The 22,500-nt window shown below is 36.6% G+C and overlaps 1 protein-coding gene across 1 annotated transcript in view; it reads right to left on the reverse strand.

Annotated features, from left to right (window-relative positions):
• Window positions 1–22,500, reverse strand: part of LOC144955828 (uncharacterized) — a 64,332-nt gene that overhangs the window by 38,573 nt on the left and 3,259 nt on the right. The window contains exons 2-12 of the mRNA XM_078886023.1: window positions 19,469–22,332; window positions 18,472–18,654; window positions 15,839–15,944; window positions 15,088–15,187; window positions 13,814–13,994; window positions 10,416–10,451; window positions 8,957–9,037; window positions 8,083–8,199; window positions 7,432–7,530; window positions 5,325–5,480; window positions 3,501–3,593 (exon numbers count right to left, since the gene is read on the reverse strand). Coding sequence (XP_078742149.1) covers window positions 3,501–3,593; window positions 5,325–5,480; window positions 7,432–7,530; window positions 8,083–8,199; window positions 8,957–9,037; window positions 10,416–10,451; window positions 13,814–13,994; window positions 15,088–15,187; window positions 15,839–15,944; window positions 18,472–18,654; window positions 19,469–22,315 — 3,999 coding nt within the window. The 5' untranslated portion in view covers window positions 22,316–22,332. The remainder of the gene's footprint in view (window positions 1–3,500; window positions 3,594–5,324; window positions 5,481–7,431; window positions 7,531–8,082; window positions 8,200–8,956; window positions 9,038–10,415; window positions 10,452–13,813; window positions 13,995–15,087; window positions 15,188–15,838; window positions 15,945–18,471; window positions 18,655–19,468; window positions 22,333–22,500) is intronic.

The raw sequence follows: 22,500 nt of genomic DNA on the forward strand, positions 1-22,500 counted from the left end.
CACTTTTCGAATCGAATATATCTCTATCTTATCCGTTTATTTGCAAATTTTCTGCACTTTATAAATAAGACCATAACGCTTATGTCTGGACTGGTTGTTCGCAAATTCTGCCTTTGTGTTCCACTGTTCGATTAGAATTAATCTCTATTTTTTCCGTTTATTTGCAAAGTTTCTGCACTTTATAAATAAGACCATAGCGCTTATGTCTGGACCGGGCATTCGCAAATTCTGCTTTTGTGTTCCACTTTTCGAATCGAATTAATATCTAGTCTATCCGTTTATTTGCAAAGTTTCTGCATTTTATTAATAAGACCATAACGCTTATGTCTGGACCGGGCATTCGCAAATTCTGCTTTTGTGTTCCACTTTTCGAATCGAATTAATCTCTATTTTATCCGTTTATTTGCAAAGTTTCTAGATTTTATAAATAAGACCATAACGCTTATGTCTGGACCGGTTGTTCGCAGATTCTGCCTTTGTGTTCCACTGTTCGATTAGAATTAATCTGTTTTTTTTTTCCGTTTATTTGCAAAGTTTCTGCACTTTATAAATAAGACCATAGCGCTTATGTCTGGACCGGGCATTCGCAAATTCTGCTTTTGTGTTCCACTTTTCGAATCGAATTAATCTCTATTTTATCCGTCTATTTGCAAAGATTCTGTACTTTATAAATAGGACTATGACGCTTATGTCTGGACTGGGTATTCGCAAATTTTCCTTTTGTGTTCCACTTTTCGAATCGAAATAACATCTAGTCTATCCGTTTATTTGCAAAGTTTCTGCACTTTATAAATAAGACCATAACGCTTATGTCTGGACCGGGCATTCGCAGATTCTGCTTTTGTGTTCCACTTTTCGAATCGAATGAATCTCTATCTTATCCGTTTATTTGCAAAGTTTCTGCACTTTATAAATAAGACCATAGTGCTTATGTCTGGACCGGGCATTCGCAAATTCTGCTTTTGTGTTCCACTTTTCGAATCGAATTAATCTCTATTTTATCCGTCTATTTGCAAAGATTCTGTACTTTATAAATAGGACTATGACGCTTATGTCTGGACTGGGTATTCGCAAATTTTCCTTTTGTGTTCCACTTTTCGAATCGAAATAACATCTAGTCTATCCGTTTATTTGCAAAGTTTCTGCACTTTATAAATAAGACCATAACGCTTATGTCTGGACCGGGCATTCGCAGATTCTGCTTTTGTGTTCCACTTTTCGAATCGAATGAATCTCTATCTTATCCGTTTATTTGCAAAGTTTCTGCACTTTATAAATAAGACCATAGCGCTTATGTCTGGACCGGGCATTCGCAAATTCTGCTTTTGTGTTCCACTTTTCGAATCGAATGAATCTCTATCTTATCCGTTTATTTGCAAAGTTTCTGCACTTTATAAATAAGACCATAGCGCTTATGTCTGGACCGGGCATTCGCAAATTCTGCTTTTGTGTTCCACTTTTCGAATCGAATGAATCTCTATCTTATCCGTTTATTTGCAAAGTTTTTGCATTTTATAAATAAGACCATAACGCTTATGTCTGGACCGGGCATTCGCAGATTCTGCTTTTGTGTTCCACTTTTCGAATCGAATGAATCTCTATCTTATCCGTTTATTTGCAAAGTTTCTGCACTTTATAAATAAGACCATAGCGCTTATGTCTGGACCGGGCATTCGCAAATTCTGCTTTTGTGTTCCACTTTTCGAATCGAATGAATCTCTATCTTATCCGTTTATTTGCAAAGTTTCTGCACTTTATAAATAAGACCATAGCGCTTATGTCTGGACCGGGCATTTGCAAATTCTGCTTTTGTGTTCCACTTTTCGAATCGAATGAATCTCTATCTTATCCGTTTATTTGCAAAGTTTTTGCATTTTATAAATAAGACCATAACGCTTATGTCTGGACCGGGCATTCGCAAATTCTGCTTTTGTGTTCCACTTTTCGAATCGAATGAATCTCTATCTTGTCCGTTTATTTTCAAAGTTTCTAGATTTTATAAATAAGACCATAACACTTATGTCTGGACCGGGCATTCGCAAATTCTGCTTTTGTGTTCCACTTTTCGAATCGAATTAATCTCTATTTTATCCGTTTATTTGCAAAGATTCTGCACTTTATAAATAAGACCATGACGCTTATGTCTGGACCGGGTATTCGCAAATTCTCCTTTTGTGTTTCACTTTTCGAATCGAATTAATATCTAGTCTATCGGTTTATTTGCAAAGTTTCTGCATTTTATAAATAATAATAATTGTTCAAAATTTTACCTTACACCCGATATTACAAGTACAAGTGAGCCAGGTGAAGAAGATTGTCAAACAGTGTGACAGATGAAATAGGAAGAGAGAGAGAGAGGGAGAGAGAGAGAGAGAGAGAGAGAGAGAGAGAGAGTGAGAGAGAGAGAGAGAGAGAGGGCAAGAGAGAGAGAGAGAGGGTAAGAGAGAGAGAGAGATATTCGTTTTTTGTTCAAAATCTCTCTCTCTCTCTCTATCTCTCATTGCACAAGGTTGTGCTATTTACTACTATTTATCAAGAACAGCCAAGCTGGCAACCCAGTCTCTGTATAAACTAAGCAAGATGGCAACAGGGACCTCGCTCCTTATCCAATGCCGAAGCTTTAGTTTGAGTCAAACGGTTTTGTTAAAAAAACCCACCCAAAATAAGTTCGTGTCGTAAGTGATGGAAGTTGAAGTCGGCTTATTATAAAATCGTTTTTATGGTCTGTTTGGATTACCCTTTTTAAATAGAAAAAGTGAATATATCATAAACTTGAAGAATAGGCAAGCTAAATGAAATTTAAATTGACTGATTAAATGAGTACGCGAGGCTGAGTTGCGAACGACTACTGTGTTCCGACATTCCGATCCCAGTGTCATTCATGTTCACCGTACCGTGTTACTGTCTACACACTACACTGCATTGTTAGTGACTGGTCATGTCTTTTTTGTTTGTATGTTTTACGCAAGCTTAATAAAAATTAAATTGACTGATTAAATGAATACGTGAGGCAGAGTTGCGAACGACTCATGGGTTCCGACATTCCGATCCCAGTGTCAGTCATGTTCACCGTACTGTGTTACTGTCTACACACTACACGGCATTGTTAGTGACTGGTCATGCCTGTTTTGTTTGTATGTTTCTTTTAATATGGGTCAATTTACAAAGAATAATAATAGAAATGTTCAAAACAAAAACTAGATTCACTATTACGTGCCTGTAATGAAGTGCTTTCCACAAACCGTGAGCGAGAATGATGGTGGAGGTAATGGCAACCATGTGGGTTTGTTATTGTTTCCTACCTCCGTCAACCCGCGCATCCGGTTGCGCACCCACGCTGATTCTGACCAATAATAATAATAATAACAATAATAATAATAATAATAATAATAATCACAATAATAATAATAATAATAATAAACATTATTTATTCATTTACATCCATTGTGTTATTTCCTTATGTTAATTAGTTGTATCATTTATCTGTTTATCATCCGTACCTTCTCCATGTTGATGACTTTCTGGTTGGCTTCCTTCACCTGGCCTATTTTATTAATGAGGTCAGACTCCTTCAGCTTCCATTTATTCTCTTCCTGTCAGTTAAACATAAAAATATATAAATAAATAAATAAAGAAAGAAAAAAATAAAGAAAGAAAAATAAATAAATAAATAAATAAATAAATAAATAAATAAATAAATAAAATAAATAAATCAATCAATCAATAAATACATAAATAAATAGATTTTTAAAAATGTATTGACTTATTCAACAAAACCTCTTGTTTTGCACTTCGAAAACTTTGAAAATTTCTAGTTTCCATAGGGAAGCAAGAATGGTGACTATATTTTACTGAACAATTAGCCTTAGGAAGCATTAAATTACTTATCAAAGTCACTAATAGTAAAAAGCTCTAGCAACAACCTGTTATTCTAAACAAACCAGTGATATTGAATCAAGGATACTTATTATAACGTCCTGCAGTTGAGCCAAAAAAAAAATTCACGGTTTTACTAAATTTTCCACAATGGTGGCCAGGTCTGTATAATAGCAAGTTACTTGTATGACAAGCTTAACTCACAGCACATATTATTTGGCTTACTTATATTTCATCCTTATAGAAAAATTGCCACCCCCCCCCCCCCTCCAAAAAAAAAATAATATAAATAGGATTCAATAGTCTGATGTCACGTCCGGCCAGCAACCAGCAACTTGGTTCTAAACAAAGAAAATCTGTTTGTACTTTTTCTTCTTCATGCTGGCCAGAACTTTTTCACATGTCATGAGATCAGAATGTATAAAAGTCAAAACACGATCAGATTTATAAATGTTTTTCTCCTCTGGATACAATTTTATGCTCATCGGAGAAGTATTTCATAAGGGCATCCACAAATTGTTCTGATAGTTTAGAACCAGTTACTAAGTTACTATGCGTCATGACGAGGGAAGTGATACCACGACTGTTGAAGCCTATTGTGAAATAATACCAACATTCATTTAATATAAAATAATGTAAAAGATGTGAGAGGAGATTTGTTGTGGTCATTGATGATAGGAGAAGATGGAATGTTGAATGGAATCAAAATCAGTGAAGCTATGAGGGAATGACCCGTAAACTCACTCAACCCTAACACAGACTATATCCGTAGTTTACCAGAGTTACTTATACCCCATGTCTATTTATTACATTATTATGAGACAAATTATAGGCGTAGTATGAAAGCTAATGTTTTTAATTTTTACATGTTAATGGTAGTTGAATAAAAATATCTATGTGCATGCTCAATTTAAATAATTTTTTTCCAATTTTGAAAAGTAGCAAAAATCTCTAGGATTGAGTGAGTTAATAGATCTTACAGTAACCTGGCATGAACTTTTTGAAGCCCCAGGTTTAATTGTGGGATTTATCACATCTTAGAAAATTGTGGGGAAAAAAAGATCCGATTTCATTTCTTACTCCTTCACCCCCCCCCCCCCCACCTCCATCCCGCTGACTACACTCCTCCACCCCCTACCCCCCTTCCTTTCATCCCGTTGATTACATTTCCTACTCCTCCACCACCACCCTCCCTTCCCCTCAATCCCACTGACTACATTTCTTACTCCTTCACACCCCCCCCCCCCCCCACCTCCATCCCGCTGACTACACTCCTCCACCCCCTACCCCCCTTCCTTTCATCCCGTTGATTACATTTCCTACTCCTCCACCACCACCCTCCCTTCCCCTCAATCCCACTGATTACATTTCTTACTCCTCCATCCCCCCCCATCCCCACCATCACCACCACCCATCATTCATTGATTGATCTGCCCCCATTTCCTCACCTCCACCAGTGAGTCCTGTGACTTTTGTGCTAACGTCTCAGCATTCACTTTTGCCTTGGTCAGCGTGTCCCATTCAGCAGCCATCTTGTTACATTTGTCAGCAGCAGACGCCAAATCCTCCTCCATCTCCTCCCTCATTTGTCTGGATTCTGTCAGCTGAAAAAAATAATACATGTCACTTTAATTTTTATAAACATACACACAAATATACATAAATATATATATATATATATATATATATATATATATATATATATATATATATATATATATATATATATATATATATATATATATATATATGTACACTTTGCTAACACATGCATAAGTTGAAAATAGAAATTGATGGAAATGGTTACTTCTTTTGTGCGGCTATGTGAGTCTTGTGGTATGACACTCGCTTTCGGATTGGAAGGTCCTGGGTTCGAGCCTCGCTCGGCGCATAGTTGAGTCCTTGGAAAAATTTAATACATCGAAGCCAAATTTCACATGAATTTTTCACAAGCATTGAAATATTTTTTAAAATTTTGTGTTGAAGTCCAACTGGAATATTTATAGAAATTACAAAAATAGACACATTTATAAAACAAATAAAACCAGGGTTGCCTATTTAAGGAGAAGAGATGAAGTAAGTAGGAAAGTGCCAGAAGACAATAGAGAATAAAAATTTCGTGGCGGTGATGGGGATTTGAACCCACGACCTTACTGGTACGACAATTCCGCCTGGCCAGGGAGAGCATGACTCTACCGTATGAGCTATCCACGATCCCAAAAAAGATCGTCTCTAACTCTTAGTCATCCCAAAAAAGATCGTCTCTAACTCTTAGTCATTATTAGAGCCCTCACTTCCCGACTACTTGAGATCGTGGGTCCATTCAAGAAGCAAACATTGACTGAACTTTTACAAATACGCATTGAATGACCTCTTTCTGAGTGCAGAACTCCATTACTTTACTTACTTACTTATCCGAACCAGCGACCACCTGAGCTCTTGCCCTTCGGTCTTGTGCCATGACGTAGAAGTTAGACGTCTTTTGTAGTTGTTCCAGGTGACTATAAAGCGTGTTACTGATGCTTGGATTTGGTGGGAGGAATCTGAACTCCATTAAAAAGACGTTATGTATACTGACTTTTTTTTTCCTTTTTAGCAAGTTATTGGAAAAAAATATGGAGGGTTTAAAATATAGATAGTGTGCGCTTGGCTAAGAAGCTCACAACATTGCCATCCTGAAGTATAACGGACCAACACACAAAACTATGTGTAACCTTGAACGTTTATAGTCCGGTTAATACAGTTTAGTGAGAATTACTCAACGCGGATGACAAAAAACCAATAACAAAGACCTGAGTGACGTCAACTTCATTCTATCTATACTGAATTCCGTAAATATAGGGTAAATTGGCAGCCTTGTAAAACACACTTCCACCACAATATATCATCCTGCTCACAATACCCACCGAAATAATTTGTTTATTTCTCTAGCATGCAATATAGAACCTAACATCTCTTTCAAGAAGAACAAAACGCCTGTTACTGTAATAATTATTAATAATTAATAGAGCTTTATATAGCGCAATATCCACTAAATGTGCTCAAAGCGCTTTACAAGGTGTCCCTGGTCAACAGCAACATTTAACATGTAGGACGGGACATGACGCCTGTTAGGCGACATTACAATTTTTTGGACAAAGACAATGCTGTTAACGGCCAGGTACTCATTTTACACCTGAGTACAGTGAGAGAATGTGAGTAAAGAGCCTTTTCCAAGGACTCAACTATGCGTCGAGCGCGAGGCTCGAACCCAGGACCTTCCGATCCGAAAGCGAGTGTCATACCACTAGACCATATAGCCGCACTATAATAATCCTTTTCATACTGACACTCTTGCAATATCTGCCACAACTTTTAACTAGCTACTCATCCCCACTTGAGATGAGTGAGGTACTACAGTTGAGTAAAGCGCAATACTCAATTACAACATTGTACCAGAAATTATGCTGCAATCACCGCTACCCATATTGTTACCATCAACAAAAATGTTTGCTTGACTTTGTTGCAGGATGAAACAGTTTACCACTAATCATGGACTCAAAAATAAAGACTTACTTCAGATCTAAGATTTCCTATTGTCTCTGATGATTTCTCTTTCTCCTCTTTCAGCTCGGCCACAGTGAGGGCCAAGTCACGCTCAAAGTTGGAGATCATCTGAGAGTTAATAATAAATAATATATAATCATAATCATTATCATGACCATCATCATCACCACCTAAAAGAAAAAAAAAAGCAATAATTATGTTAGTAGGAGTAGAAGAAGAGGAAGAAGAAGAAGAAGAAGAAGAAGAAGAAGAAGAAGAAGAAGAAGAAGAAGAAGAAGAAGAAGAAGAAGAAGAAGAAGAAGAAGAAGAAGAAGAAGAAAGGAAAATGAGCCAAAGGACAAGGACGAGGAGAAGGAGGAGGAGAGGAGAGGGAAAAAAGAGTAGAAAATAGTGACGAAAAATCCCATTAAAAACCCAAAAATGTACTAAAAATAAAACAAAATGACTGGCCTTTTGATCACATAAAAAAAAAAACAGAACAGCAAAAAAAGAAAAAAGAAAGAAAAGATGAAAAGAAATACCAGCCAAGGAGTCCCCCCCCCCCCCACTTTAAAAAAAAATTATACCGAGAAAGACCAAATATACCAATCAAAGTAAATTGCAAATTATAATAAATAAATAAATAAATAAACAACGACTATAACAATAAAGAAAACTGACCGTCTGATGCCTAAGCAATGACTCCTCAACCTGTTCCTTCTCTTCTGTCAAGGAGGTCAATAAGTTGTCTTTGTCCGCCTCCCTTTTCTTCCAACCTTCCACAACCCTGGCAAGTTGCTGAGGACAACAAACAAATCATCCAATCTGTCAATTCTGGATCAGCCCAAGTTGGGAATTTCTAAAACTCAGTCGTGTTGAGTCATTAGTTGCCATCCCAAGAAAAATAGTCTTAAAAAAAAATTAGCTTTTATATAGCGCAATATCCACTATATGTGCTCAAAGCGTTTTAAAAGGGGTCCTTGGCCAACGGCCACACTTAACACGTAGGACGAGACATGACGCCTGTTAGGCGATATTACAATTTTTCGGACAGAGACAGCGCTGTTATCCGCTAGGTACTCACTTTACACCTGAGTACGGTAAGAGAATGTGAGTAAAGAGTCTTTTCCAAGGACTAAACTGTGCGCCGAGCTAGGCTCGAATCCAGCACCTTCCGATCCGAAAGCGAGTGTCATACCACTAGACCACATAGCCGCACAAAAGAAGTAACCAGTTCCATCAATTTCTATTTTCAACTTATGCATGTGTTAGCAAAGTGTACACATATATATTTATGTGTATTTGTGTGTTTGTTTAGATGCATCTCTAAGAGAACAGGATATAACAATAAATTTTCATCAACCTTTCTGTAGAATTTTGATAAAAGGTTGAGAAAAAAAAAAGGGGGAACCTTCCCCCCCTCCCCCCCCCCCCCCCCCCCCCATAAAAAAAAATACGTTATCAATTTTTTTTTTGTAATTAAAAACTAAACAATTAATTAAATAATCAAAAATAAAGTGAAGAAGCCAAACAAACGGCTGTTTCATCTTGATACCTTGTCCAGTTGTTCAATCATGAGGTCCTTCCTCTTGTCTGTAGAAACAGCCACCGCCAACTGTTGCTGCGTCTCCAACAACTGAAAGAGTTAAATGGTTTTCAAGTTTTAGTTTGTTTAAAAAAAAAAATATTAAGGCAGAGCCTCATTTGTTAAGTCCATCTGCAATAGAATTATAAGAGCCATCAGGGTTATTAAAATCTAAGAATGTCACAAGATAAAATTCAGTAAACATTCTGCCAGGATAGCTGCCAACCCACCAAGCTTATATTAAGAGGGAGTTTTGGTCAGAAAATCAGGGAGATTCAGAAAAAATCAGGGAGATACATCAATGTATAAATCTACATTTCAAAAGACTGACAGCCTATCAGGTTGTCTCTTGGGCAAGGTGTAGTTGAATGAATCCACTCTTAAGCGAAATTACAAAGTAGCCTGCACATTCACTTAGAACACAAACAATCTCCATCCCTGAATGTCTCTGGCGACTACTAATAAACTAAACATACTTGATATCAAGGTACACTATGACATGAAACAGTTTTAGAATGACCAACAATTGAGTTTAAACGTTTTTTTGGTGGGAGATCGGTGTGACGGGCGGGAGCGCTGGAGACGAACTAAAAATGCAGGAGTCTCCCGCAATTTCCGGTAGGATTGACAGCTATGTGCCAGGTCTAACAGACCTAGCTACCCAATCACTGCTGGGTGGGCAGGGGGTCAGAAGAAAACCTGGCTTCACCCGTGATCAACTGTTCCATTTGCTTATATAAATAGAACAAAGATGAGGTCACTCAAGTCTTTGTTATTGTTTTTTGCCATCCGCGTTAAAGAGTAATTCTCACTTAACTGTATTATCCAGACTATAAAAGTTCATGGTTATACAGAGTTTTGTGTGGCGGTCTGTTATACTTCCCGATGGCAATGTTGTGAGCTTTTTAGCCAAGCGCATACTATAGTGAGTACTATCTATAGTGAGTGCTCTACTAAATGAGCTATGGGGACCTGTTACCAGTAAATAAAATGACATGTAAGATGACACGTTAGACTTTTACCATGTATCAAAACAATGACCAAAGTCATCCCAATTGAACTCCAGATGCTTGCCATGGTAGCTTCTATAGAAAATAAAGCATTTTTCTTCCTGACCAACTGTACCAATCTGGTATCATGCCTCAGTGACCCAGACAGAAATAAACATTTTTCTTTATGTAATTAAAGGAATATTTGTATTATAGATTGAATAAGAAGAACGAACAAAAGCGGGGATAAAATAAGACAACTGAAACATCCCCCCCCCCCCCCCCCCCCAAAAAAAACAACATAATGACAAATAGGTTAACTTCTCTATCCAGAGGTAGAAATAAATTTGTACTAAAGCCAGAAAACTATACTCTAACATTCCAAACGTGTCAATAATCAACAATCAAACGACACTAATCTGAATTAAGTAGTCACTCACCTTTGCATTCAACCTTTGAATTTGTTGTTCGCAGTGCTGAAAAAAAAAAAATATGTAAAAACATCAGGTATGAACAAACATATAAATACAAAAGATTTAACACAAAAATAAGAAGGCAAAAACTATGCTTCTTCTCATAGCAGGGATGTCACTTGAGCTAGTGAAAAATTTCTCGACCTTTTTGTCAGGACTTCATTAACTCACTAAGTCCTAGAGATTTTTGTTTGTTTTCAAAATTTGAAAGAAAAAAAAAATGTATTAAAAATGAGCATGTGCATAGATATTTTTATTCATCTAACATCAACATGTAAAACTATAAAACATTAGCTTTGATACTACGCCTATAATTTGTCTCAGAAAAATGTAATAAATAGGCATGGGGTAAAAGTAACCCTGGGTAAACTACGGATATAGTCGGTGTTAGGGTTGAGTGAGTTAATAGAAAATGATAAAATGAACATCGTATAAATGATATTGTTTGTTGTTTCATTTCACTTTTTTATGCTTCTGTAAATTTTCTTAATATTTGAGAATATTTAAATAAATTTCAGATAAAAATCAACATTCTGATTCTGGTTGGTAAGCGAAACTCGAACCCTATAGCTAGCTTTTGGCATTGCTAGGGTTACTACCATTTTATTCAACACAATAACGAAACAACAAACATATTCTGACTTGATCCAGGTGTAATAAGTTTCTTGTAAGGGCGGTAATGACAAGCACTTAGAATACATTTTCATCTCACATAATAAAGATAATAATAATAATAATAATAATAATAATAATAATAATAATAATAATAATAATAATAATAATAATAATAATAATAATAATAATAATAATAATAATAATAACAATAATAATAATCACAAAGCGTTTTACAATATACTTGTCAAACTATAAACACACTCGTACCGAGCCAAACAGACACACACAACAGTCGCACTCACTAACTATGCAAGTTTTACAAAATGAAATTGACATTCAACAAAATGGAATAAAATAATAAAACATATAATTTACTCATCAATAAGAAAATGCCTAGGATAAAAATTTCTGTTAAAGATGAGTCTTTAGATTTTTCTTCAAATTTTCTAAACTGCTCGAAGGCCTTACTGACAAAGGAACGAGTTCCAAATGGTAGGTCCTGCTTTATAAAAAGATATATCGCCGAAATTAGTAAGCATAATCAACATATTTCACATTCACTAGTCCCTCATCGCTATTACCTTCCTACGGTATCGTTCCTTTTCATCTCACACAATCAACATTTTTCACATTCATTAGTCCCTCATCGCTATTACCTTCCTACGGTATCGTTCCTTTTCATCTCACATAATCAACATATTTCATTCATTCGTCCTTCATCGCTATTACCTTCCTACGGTATCGTTCCTTTTCATCTCACACAATCAACATTTTTCACATTCATTAGTCCCTCATCGCTATTACCTTCCTACTGTATCGTTCCTTTTCATCTCACATAATCAACATTTTTCATATTCAGTAGGTCCTCATCACTATTACTATTACCTTCCTACGGTATCGTTCCTTTTCATTTCACATAATCAACATTTTTCATGTTCAGTAGTCCCTCATCACAGGCGTTTATTGCTTTCAGTTTAGTTCGCCAGGTAAATCTAGCCAGTCTAGTGATGATGAGTCATAGCTTTACACTGAGAGAGGGAGACAATTTTTTCGCCGTTTTGATCGATTTTTTTCTGAATTTCAAACTAATGTAGTATTGCCGTTATTAAGCGTAGCAAAAATATTTTTATACTACCAAACAGTTTATTAACAGAGTTTTCATTGATTATTTAATCATTATTATGATGTTGTTAAAAAGCAAGAGGGATAGCCCATGAAATTGATACATAAATTTAAGTGAATTAAAATTTTTAAGAGAATATTTTAACACGTTCAACACTTAAGATTTTTAAACAAAAGTAATGGAAATGATGTTGAATATCTGTAGAATGTAGACATATAAATTTTATACCAGTAGATTGAGGCGTTTTTGAGATATCAGTTCACCTGTACGTAAAAGTAAGGATTTTGAGTAAGGTAGAACTGAAATCCAATCACAGCATTGTCTTAATAGACATTTTTTAATAAACCAGAAACATAGTCAAATGTGATTCACTTATATTTATCCCAGAATCAAAGAATTATAAGAATTCCATTAAAAATGGTTATATAAGGACATTCATTTAAAGACAATCAATACCACTAAGAAAATCTTAAAGAGTTGTTATAATTTCCATAAACTTATTTTTGAGATATCCATGCCCATTACTTTTTTTTATGTACTTGACTTGCACCTCTTTTAATTTGTGTGCCATATAGACTGCATATAGCACATCACTGGTGAAAGATTAGGATCATATTCACCTCATTAAGTATTGTTTCTTGTGCAGAGTTTTCTTATTGAACCAAAGGTATCAATACCTGCATCGCATTTCTTTAAATTATGTACCAGTGAGATGCCTTTCTCCCAAATTGAAATATTTAAATATGTCAGAATTTCTCATTTATATTTATAGTCAATTGTTGATAACGTCTAGAGTCTTTTAATCCTCTCAGCACGGCTCTGTACTCTTTCACAACAAATTCGACATATTTCATTTGTACTGGTGTGATGACCGTCTTCAGTGTGTCTCTCCATGACCTGAACAGAACTTAAATAAGTGAATTTAAGAAATATCTAAAATTTCCGCTTAAATTCAATGAAATCAAATTAAATAAATGTCTCTTATCATCACTATCTAGTTTTATTATTGGGTTTCTAAAATATAATTAAATATTCTCCTCTTTGTTGGTAACAAAAATAATTATTGAGATTCCTTTCCACACCCTCTATTCTTAAATCCCTGAATCTACATAATAAAGTATATATCATATGAAAGATAATTTTATCTACTTTTCTCTGATCCCTCGCACTTGATGGTAAAAAGTGTTGGTGTGATATTTTGAATTTTTAAATATTTCTTAAACTTATAATTTTAATATTTATTTCATAAAAAACTCTGATTATTCAAAAGAGCAAAACACAAACTTATCATTTAATGATGTAAACAAAAATAATTGCGTCTTGTAGAGGAAAAGCTGGTCTTTGTATCCATATATGTTTGAAAATTATGAAAAAGATGCTGCGTCCACAACAGGCTGAGAAAATTGAGTATTTTGATGAAATTTCTACTACTCTCTGCCTGAGAGAAATTCAAAGCGATGAGATTTACCTGCAGACATAATTTATTGCCAATGCACCCTGTCTTGACAGGTGTTATCACTGTGGCTGACAGTGGATTGTTTACATTACTTGACGGTAGCCAGTGAGGGAAGAAGTAACTAAACTGAAAGTTTGGGCCCTATTTAAACGGCTGTGTCATCGGTTTTACCTTCCTACGGTATCGTTCCTTTTCCAGGGATTCTCTCAGATACTGATTTTCCCCTTGAGACAGACTGTCGTGCTTGCCACTGGCCGAGTTTATGGATACACCCGACATCTCCGAAAACATTTTAGACGAGAATGTCGGAAAATTCTCCAGAATTTCAGACATGTCCTCTGGTCCGTTCGTTCTTGGCGATTGTATGAAATGTGGACAGAAAGTGTACACGTGGAGGGGAAGGGCAGGGGGGAGGGGGGGGGGGGGGGAAAGAGAAGACAGGGATAATCAATAAATCATTCAACCTGAAGAAAAAAATGTGACTCATCACCTCAAAATGGTATTTTAAAGCTAGAACTACAACAAGTATAAGATTATAATTTTGTCAGTTTCAGAAGTTATTATATTAATTCTTAAATAAAACCCCCAAAAAATCAACCCAAGTCTCATCTTTTTTATTAAAAATTCAATTGCAGTTAAAATACTCCCGCATAAAACCGTTTTGAGGTGATAGTGAATAACAAATTAATAAAAATAAACAAACTTAATTCATCCATGAGGAAATTGGTTACAAATATATAAGTCTTAGTTTTATCGTAAATAAAATACAATTATTTGGAGCTAAAATACTCCAGCATAAAACCATTTTGAGGTGATAGTGAATAACAAATTAATAAAAATAAACAAACTTTATTCATCCATGAGGAAATTGGTTACAAATATATAAATCTATAGTCTTAGTTTCATCGTGCTCAATACATTTAACATTGCTCCAAGTTTTCCCTGTATACGTCACGAAAAAAAAAAAAAGAAAAAAAAAAGAAATTTCATGTTCAATTTTGCATGTTACCAGTTTAAAAAAAAAAAAAAATCAAATAAGAGCTACAAAACAAAAATGTTGAGAAATGTGAAAAAAAAACGAAATAGAAATACTAAATAATTACTATCACATCAGACATAAATCAAACTGTCCTAAAACAAAAACAAAACAAAAAGAATTTCAATGAAATGTCAGAAAAATTGGAAGGGGGAGGGTGAAAAGGGTAGAGGAAGAGGAGGAGGAAGGGGGGGGGGGGAATAACAACAACAAGGACAATGATGACTAGGAAGAAAATGGAGGAGAAAGAGAAGGGGAAGGAGGAGAGGGAGAAAAAAAAAAAAAAAAAGAAGAAGAAGAGGAGGAGGAGATGGGGGTAAAAAATAAAAATAAATAAAAGCAGGACGATAAGAATATAAGAAGAAAAACAACAACAAAATCTGAATGCATCCTAGAGAGAGATTCTTACCCGTTGAAAGTGGTGCTGGTGTCTACATCAAACTGCAATTGTCTCTGAACTGGCTGATCGAATGACAAGAGTTCTGTCGCTGTCTCAGACTGATCCAGACCTGTGAGTGAAAGTAGTCCAATAATAAAATTATTATGTTCCGTCCTACATGTTAAGTGTTGCTGTTGGCGAAGGGATCCCTTGTAAGGCACTTTTTGAGCATGTTTGATGGATATAAATGCTCTAGATGTTTTAGATTTTTTTTTTTTTAAATAGATCCTTAAGACAAATTTCCCCTTGAGGATGAATAAAGGGATTTTTTTAAAAATTAATTTTTATAGTAAAGCAGCTCTCTCTCCAAATAAACTAACTATTATTATTATTATTATTATTATTATTATTATTATTATTATTATTATTATTATTATTATTATTATTATTATTATTATTATCATTATTATTATTATTATTGTTATTATATTATTATTATTATTATTATTATTATTATTATTATTATTATTATTATTATTATTATTATCATTATTATTATATTATTATTATTATTATTATTATTATTATTATTATTATTATTATTATTATTATTATTATTATTAATCTTTTGTGAAACTATTTTGAACCATAAACTTTTTATTCTCCTTTTTTATAACCTAACTTAGTCAGATTGAATATCACTGTCAATATGTATGTTTAAAAAACTAAAAAAGAACAAAAAAACAGCACACAAAAACAAAAATAAAAACTTTACTCTCACCACTAATGGATCGGTCGGCAGCCATGTTGAGCATCGAATGTAGATGGCTCCTTACTTCTTCCATGCCTGGAATACCATTCTCTGATTGGCCAATTGCAGACATGTGCTGAAAAGTGACATAATACAGAGATGGAAATATTAATAATATGTTTCGTTTGTAGCATTAACCACTTTCTACTGACTGAGCTTCGCTTAAAATACTTTACAACAGGGTTCCTACATCAATTCCATTTTGAAATTGAAGGAGTTCTCAAGGTGATGTTTTCTTTAATTCAGGGAATAAAAACAACGAATTATTCCTTTGACACTCAAGTTCACTAGTAAGTGGGAACAACTCAACTCCTTAAAAGCTGCTTCCACAGCAATGTAAGGACCTCATGTTCACTTTTCTTCAACTTGGCTGCAGATATCAATGCATTTAATTGAACAACAAATTTCATGGTATTCAAATACTCTGCCTAGCTCAGTTTGCCGTGCTGCACTGAGACTGATGCCTGGGTTATTCCAATTTTCCCTTGGAATAGACTCTAGAGTCAAAATTCCCCTATGGGATGAATAAAGAAAATTTTAGTATTAAGTTTAATTTGCATATATGTAAATCTGTACACTCAATAAACAAAACAAAAAATTGTTGAAAGATCTGTATGTTCTTTTCTTTAAATCATATTGCTAACTTTTTAAAAAAGAAATTGCAAATCAACGTCAAGATTCCCATTTTTATATTAATTTTCACTTTTAATTAATTTAATGCTTTAGAAGAGATAAATGCAATTCAACTTGATTACATAGAGCATACTGTGCAGCTGTGTGGTCTAGCAGTATGACACTCGCCTTTGGACCGAAACTTCCTGGGTTCGAGTCCTCCTCTGATAAGTGCAAAGTTGAATCATTGGAAAAGACTCTTTTACTCACATTCTCTCACTGTACTCAGATGTAAAATGAGTACCTGGCTGTGAACAGCGTTGTCTCTGTCGAAAATTTTTAAAATGTAATATCGCCTAATAGGCATCATGTCTCGTCCTACAGTTAAGTGTTGCTTTTGGCTAGGGAACCCTTGTATAAAGTGTGTTTTGATATTGTGCTATATTAATGTTCCTTTTTTTTTTACTTTGAACTCCATAAAAGAATATATTCCTAAATTTTGAGTGATTCTTAAATACATCTGATAGCTCAGCTGGTAGAGCAAACCTCACACACCAAGAAACTGGTATCAATTACAGTTCCTATCGAGAGTGTTTTCTCACCCCCTTGTCCACCCAGTCACTGTTAAACCTTTGCAATAAATTAGCGTCCTATCAAAAGGGTAGCAAACAATTGCTAATGTTCAATTAATCAATCAAAACTTGGATAAACGCTGGCTTTTAAGGCGCTAACAATACTATTGATAAAAAGTCAAATTCTTTCTTGCTTTTACTTAACTCTTTCAGGGCCAATGGCCGCGTTGTGCAGCCAGAACAGAATCTGTTCTATAAGCCAATGTGCGGCCGGTCTTGAAAGGCAAAAATAATGACGTAGTCCAATCCTACTTTCTACAAAAGTAGTATATATTGAACCAATGGTATCATTTCTTTCATCAGAACATTCAATTGGCCATTGGGGGTATATTTTAATTGAGATTTTGCGCCAAATTCGAATGTTGCTTTGTCTTAGCTTGTCATTCTCATGCTGCCTCAATCAGGTGTCAGCCATTTTGTGACGGAAGTGTCAGTGCTGAAAGAGTTAACTGTTGACTTTGTGGAGTAAATAACGAAGATGAAGTAACATGGTGTGAAGATGAATATGAAGAAGATGAATACTGAGGGCAAGCGTTTACTGATGTCGGGAAATCCAGAGAAGATGAGACGTGAGGCATCTGAGATTGTCCTAACCCCTGTCTGGCATTAATCCCCTTCACCTGGTTTTCCAGGCAACTGACAGAATGGCAGTAAAGCAGTTAAGCAGTAAACCTCTAAGCTATATTGATTTGATTTGCTCTCTTGAAAAATCAACGAAACCATCGTTGCGGCTTTTGCGCAGGCACCCCTCATTATGTTGTGTATATCGCACGTGTGAAAGAAAGAGAGGAAGAGAGAGAGAGAGAGAGAGAGAGAGAGAGAGAGAGAGAGAGAGAGAGAGAGAGAGAGAGAGAGAGAGAGAGAGAGAGAGAGAGAGGAGAGAGAAATAAGGAGTGAAATATCTGTTCAATGTTACAGTTATCGTTTAACGTTATAACAAGTGTAACTAAATGACAAATTGCCATATTTATGGACAATAAAGATCTATTATTATTATTATTATTATTATTATTATTATTATTATTATTATATGCGGTTATGTGGTCTTGTGGTATGACACTCGCTTTCGGATCGGAAGGTCCTGGGTTCGACCCTCACGCTCGGCGCATAGTTGAGTCCTTGGAAAAGGCTCTTTACTCACTTTCTCTCACCATACTCAGGTGTAAAATGAGTACCTGGCCGTTAACAGCGTTGTCTTTGTCCGAAAAAATTGTAATATCGCCTAACAGGCGACATGTCCCGTCCTACATGTTAAATGTTGCTGTTGACCAGGGACCCCTTGTAAAGCGTCTTTGATCACATTTAGTGGATATTGCGCTATATAAAAGCTCCATTAAAAAAAAAAATTTTTTTACAGACCTGAGGTAGCTGTGAGGGCCTGATGGCAGATTGCCGTTGCTGTAACGAATCCATCTGGGTGAAGACCTGCTCCCTGTTGTAACTGTGGTGGGAAGAATGATCCGACCCTGATGGGCTTGGGGGATTCTGTGGGGAGAGCTGGAATGGGTTGGAACTAGACGAATGCTGTATCGGCACTTGATGCTGGAGATGGGGAGGGAGGAGAGGGTGGAAGTGAAAGGTCAGGGGTCAATCTAATTTGCACACTGTACTGTACACAGACTGTGTGCGGCTATGTGGTCTAGTGGTATGGCTCTCGCTTTTGGATCGGAAGGCCCTGGGTTTGAGCCTCACATTGTTGAGTCCTTGGAGAAGGCTCTTTACTCACATTCTCTCACCATACTCAAGTGTAAAATGAGTACCTGGCCATTAACAGCGTTGTCTCTGTCCGAAAAAAATGTAATATCGCCTAACAGGCATCATGTCCCGTTCTACATGTTAAATGTTGCTGTTGGCCAGGGACCCCTTGTAAAGCGCTTTGAGCATGTTCAGTGGATATAACGCTATATAAAGGCTCATTACATTACATAGGTGTTCACTTGCAAGATTGTGTATACATGATCTATTTCTGTCCATTATCGAACGTTACCTTTGGTCATGTGTTAATACGGCAGGAAAATACAATTCATTGCATTGCATAACTTTGATGTGTTTCTCTTTATTCATTATTTTAATAATAGTAATAATAACAATAATAATAATAATAATAATAATAATAATAATAATAATAATAATAATAATAATAATAATAATAATAATAATAATAATAATAATAATAATAATTTATTCATCCATAGGAAATTTTTAAAGCATTGCTCCTTAATATTTCGTGCGTCATTGATAGGAAACGCCATTTAGAAAGTTTAGAGATTGTTATTTTGGCCTCCTGTCACTAAACACACACCATGGAATGGCAATTTAATACATATTACTTATTAATACCTGTTATACCACATACCTGTTGTCTCTTGATGTAATCCTGATGATAATGATGCTGCTGCATATGGGGTGGTTGTTGCTGTTGTCTCAAATGATGTTGTGGTAATTTCTGTTGATGCAGCAGCTGCTGATGTTGATGCTGACTTTGTGGATTAAATAACGAAGATGAAGTAACATGGTGCGAAGATGAAGACTGAGAGCAAGTGTTTACTGATGTCGGCAAATCCAGAGAAGATGAGGCATGAGGCATCTGAGATTGTCTGGCGTTAATCCCCTTCACCTGGTTTTCCAGGCTACTGACAGAATGGCTACTTGCAGACGGTGCACCGACAACCCTAGCTGCTTTGTCCTGCTGTTTATCAGCGTTGTGTCCACCGTGAAGAGAACCTTGATCAGGAAAGCTGCTTTGCCGAAGTGAGTGACCGGAGCTGATTTGACCCGGCGCTCTGGGTTTGCTGTGGTGAGATTCTTTCCCAACCCCGCTGACTCGGCTGTTTGAAGCAGACGTCAATGAAGACATGGAGGCGTAAGAGGAAGTTGCCCTGGACGATGTTTGAGGTTGATATGTACGAGAAAATTTAGAGTTTTTACCACTGCGATTGGCCTCAGTATGACCACCTAGACCGGGTCTGCTTCCACCATCGCTAACTGCACAATTGTCACCAACACTTTGAACCTGATCTCGTTTATCCGTGCTCGCAAAAACTGAAGTTGAAGTCGCAGCAGAATCACCTCCCTGCACACTAGCTCTAACAGAATTTGAGGCAGTAGATGACATTGCCAGGCTAGATGAATTTTTTGTTGTTTTCTTATTAGTTGCTGAGGCAGAGGTAGAGGTTACTGAATTTGATGCAAGGGCATCGTTTGAAGAAGATCCGACACCAGTAAGAGAGGCAACACCAGCAATGCCCATTCCTCTGTTCGAAGCTTCTCGTGATGCTGAACCTTGAACCGCCGGCCTTTTGTTCTGCTGCACTTTTGCAGTAGCCGTGACTCTTTTCCGGGGAACAGATGTTGGCTTTGCAACCTTTGGTTTGGCTGACTGGTTTTGGTTGCTCCAAGGATTTCCAGAGCTTCCGGTCGCTGCCTGTCTTCCATCCCTGACAGGGTTTTCATTCCCAGAACCATCACCATTATTGTCTGTTTTGTCTGCATCTCGATTCATATTTGAATCCACAGAAACAAGATAATTCAACTGGTTAAAATCTGGGGCAGAGTTCATGTTGCCCATGCTCATGTTGCCACCACCGTCATTAGCTGCTTTTCCCCCTTCCCCTACATTTTGCAAGTTGTTATCGGACTGCTGAAAAGAATAATTGACGTGATTATCGATTTTGTGAGGTGGAGAACCAGCGTATGCATCGTCTGATTCCCTGTCAAAATTTGGATTTGGGTTAGGGTTAAGACTGGGACTTGATAATGGTTGAGCATACATCTGGGTTCCTTGTAGCAAACCTTCCTCACAAAGCTCAAACCCGCCCTGTGAATTGGACAACTCCTGATGTTGTGGAGCTGTTAAGACTGAAGACCCATGGGAAGACTGAGCACCTACACTGGCACTTGCACCATCTCCTCCGGAACCAACTGAACTTTCAACAATGGAATTCTGGTCCTCATGTGAAATGCCTTTGACGACAGCTCCATTAGACTGAAAGTTGGAATTCCCAGCCAAATTCGATGCAGACGAGAGATCTTGGTGGGTTGATGAAGAAGAAAAAGATTCTTGTTGAAATGAATTAAAGTTTGCCAGATTTGTAGATGATCCAGAACCCTTGAAATGTGAGAATTCTCCCACTTCCTGTTGTGGCCACAGTGACTCACCATCCCCATCATGGTGGCTTTGTTGTGACGTCAACGTTTGAAGACTCAATAAACTGCCAGCACTGTAATACTCTGATGTGTTTGGGTCCAAATTTTGAGGTTCAACCACAGTATGCCCTCCATATGGACTGGTTCCATCTTCAGGATCTAAACTGTCATAAAGATTTTGACCGTCTTCATCCTCTTCATCATCTTCACTGTCACCATAAGACCTTCCACTAGGTAGGTTAGGCAGTGAAGGTAAGTTCACCATTTGGGTTTGCATGAAATTTGTGTTAAACCTTAAAGCATTGCTACTGGATGGATTGCCGTCAATATCATCGTCCTGTAAAGATGAGTCATGACCTTCAATGATACGAATATTTTGACCCTGGTCTGGGACAGAATTCATACTTGAACTTGCAAGAGAAGAAGCTGAGGCAACAGCTGCAGCTACAGCACCGTCTTCAACAAAGTCTGAGCCATTGACTCGAGGTCGTTGATCTAGATAATCAGCACCACTGCTGCCATCATCTGATTCATTGCTGTCTCCGTCATCCCTCTTGCCCTCGCTTTCACCGAATGACTCATCCATCATCCTTCCCGTTATCATATCATCTTCCTGCTCCACGCATTCATTAAAAAGATCTTTGTCGTCATCACCAATCTCACCACCCTCCTCATCCTCTGTTGTGTCATCAAAATTCAGTCGTTGTGCAGGATCAAAAAGAACTCCGTCTTCATTCTCATTACTCAGGAACTGCTGAAATGTTGTCATGGTAGGATTAGCCGTGTCCCGTTGGACATTTGCTGTATCACCCGTTTTCCTCACTACTGTTTCCGTATTCGATTCAAAAAAGGAGCCACCGTCATCGTCCATACTTAAAGTGCCACGCTGTCCGTCACATTCACTGTCTTGGTGCTCCATAACTTCTGCACCTCCAACAGCTCCTTCTAGATTCAAATGATCATCATTCAAATTTCCATCACTCTCTTGATGGTCCTTTTCACAGTTTACACCACTCTCAAATCCTGGGACACTCTCACTAGTATATGATCCATCCATTACGTAGGACCACACATCTGAAGAAAATTTAAAAAAAATTATTCTTTTTAAATCATTTCTCACATATATAATAGAGGGAAAGAAAAATGTAAGATCTGATTGTATCCCATTTGCTCCTGGCAGAGTTAGAGAGTTAATAAGATAAGATTTTCATACACGTTCTATACAAATATGACTGCACTGAG

Source organism: Berghia stephanieae, chromosome 10, assembly GCF_034508935.2.
Source record: "Berghia stephanieae isolate SIO BIC M18660-M18661 chromosome 10, UCSD_Bste_1.3, whole genome shotgun sequence".
Lineage (NCBI taxonomy): Eukaryota > Metazoa > Mollusca > Gastropoda > Nudibranchia > Aeolidiidae > Berghia > Berghia stephanieae.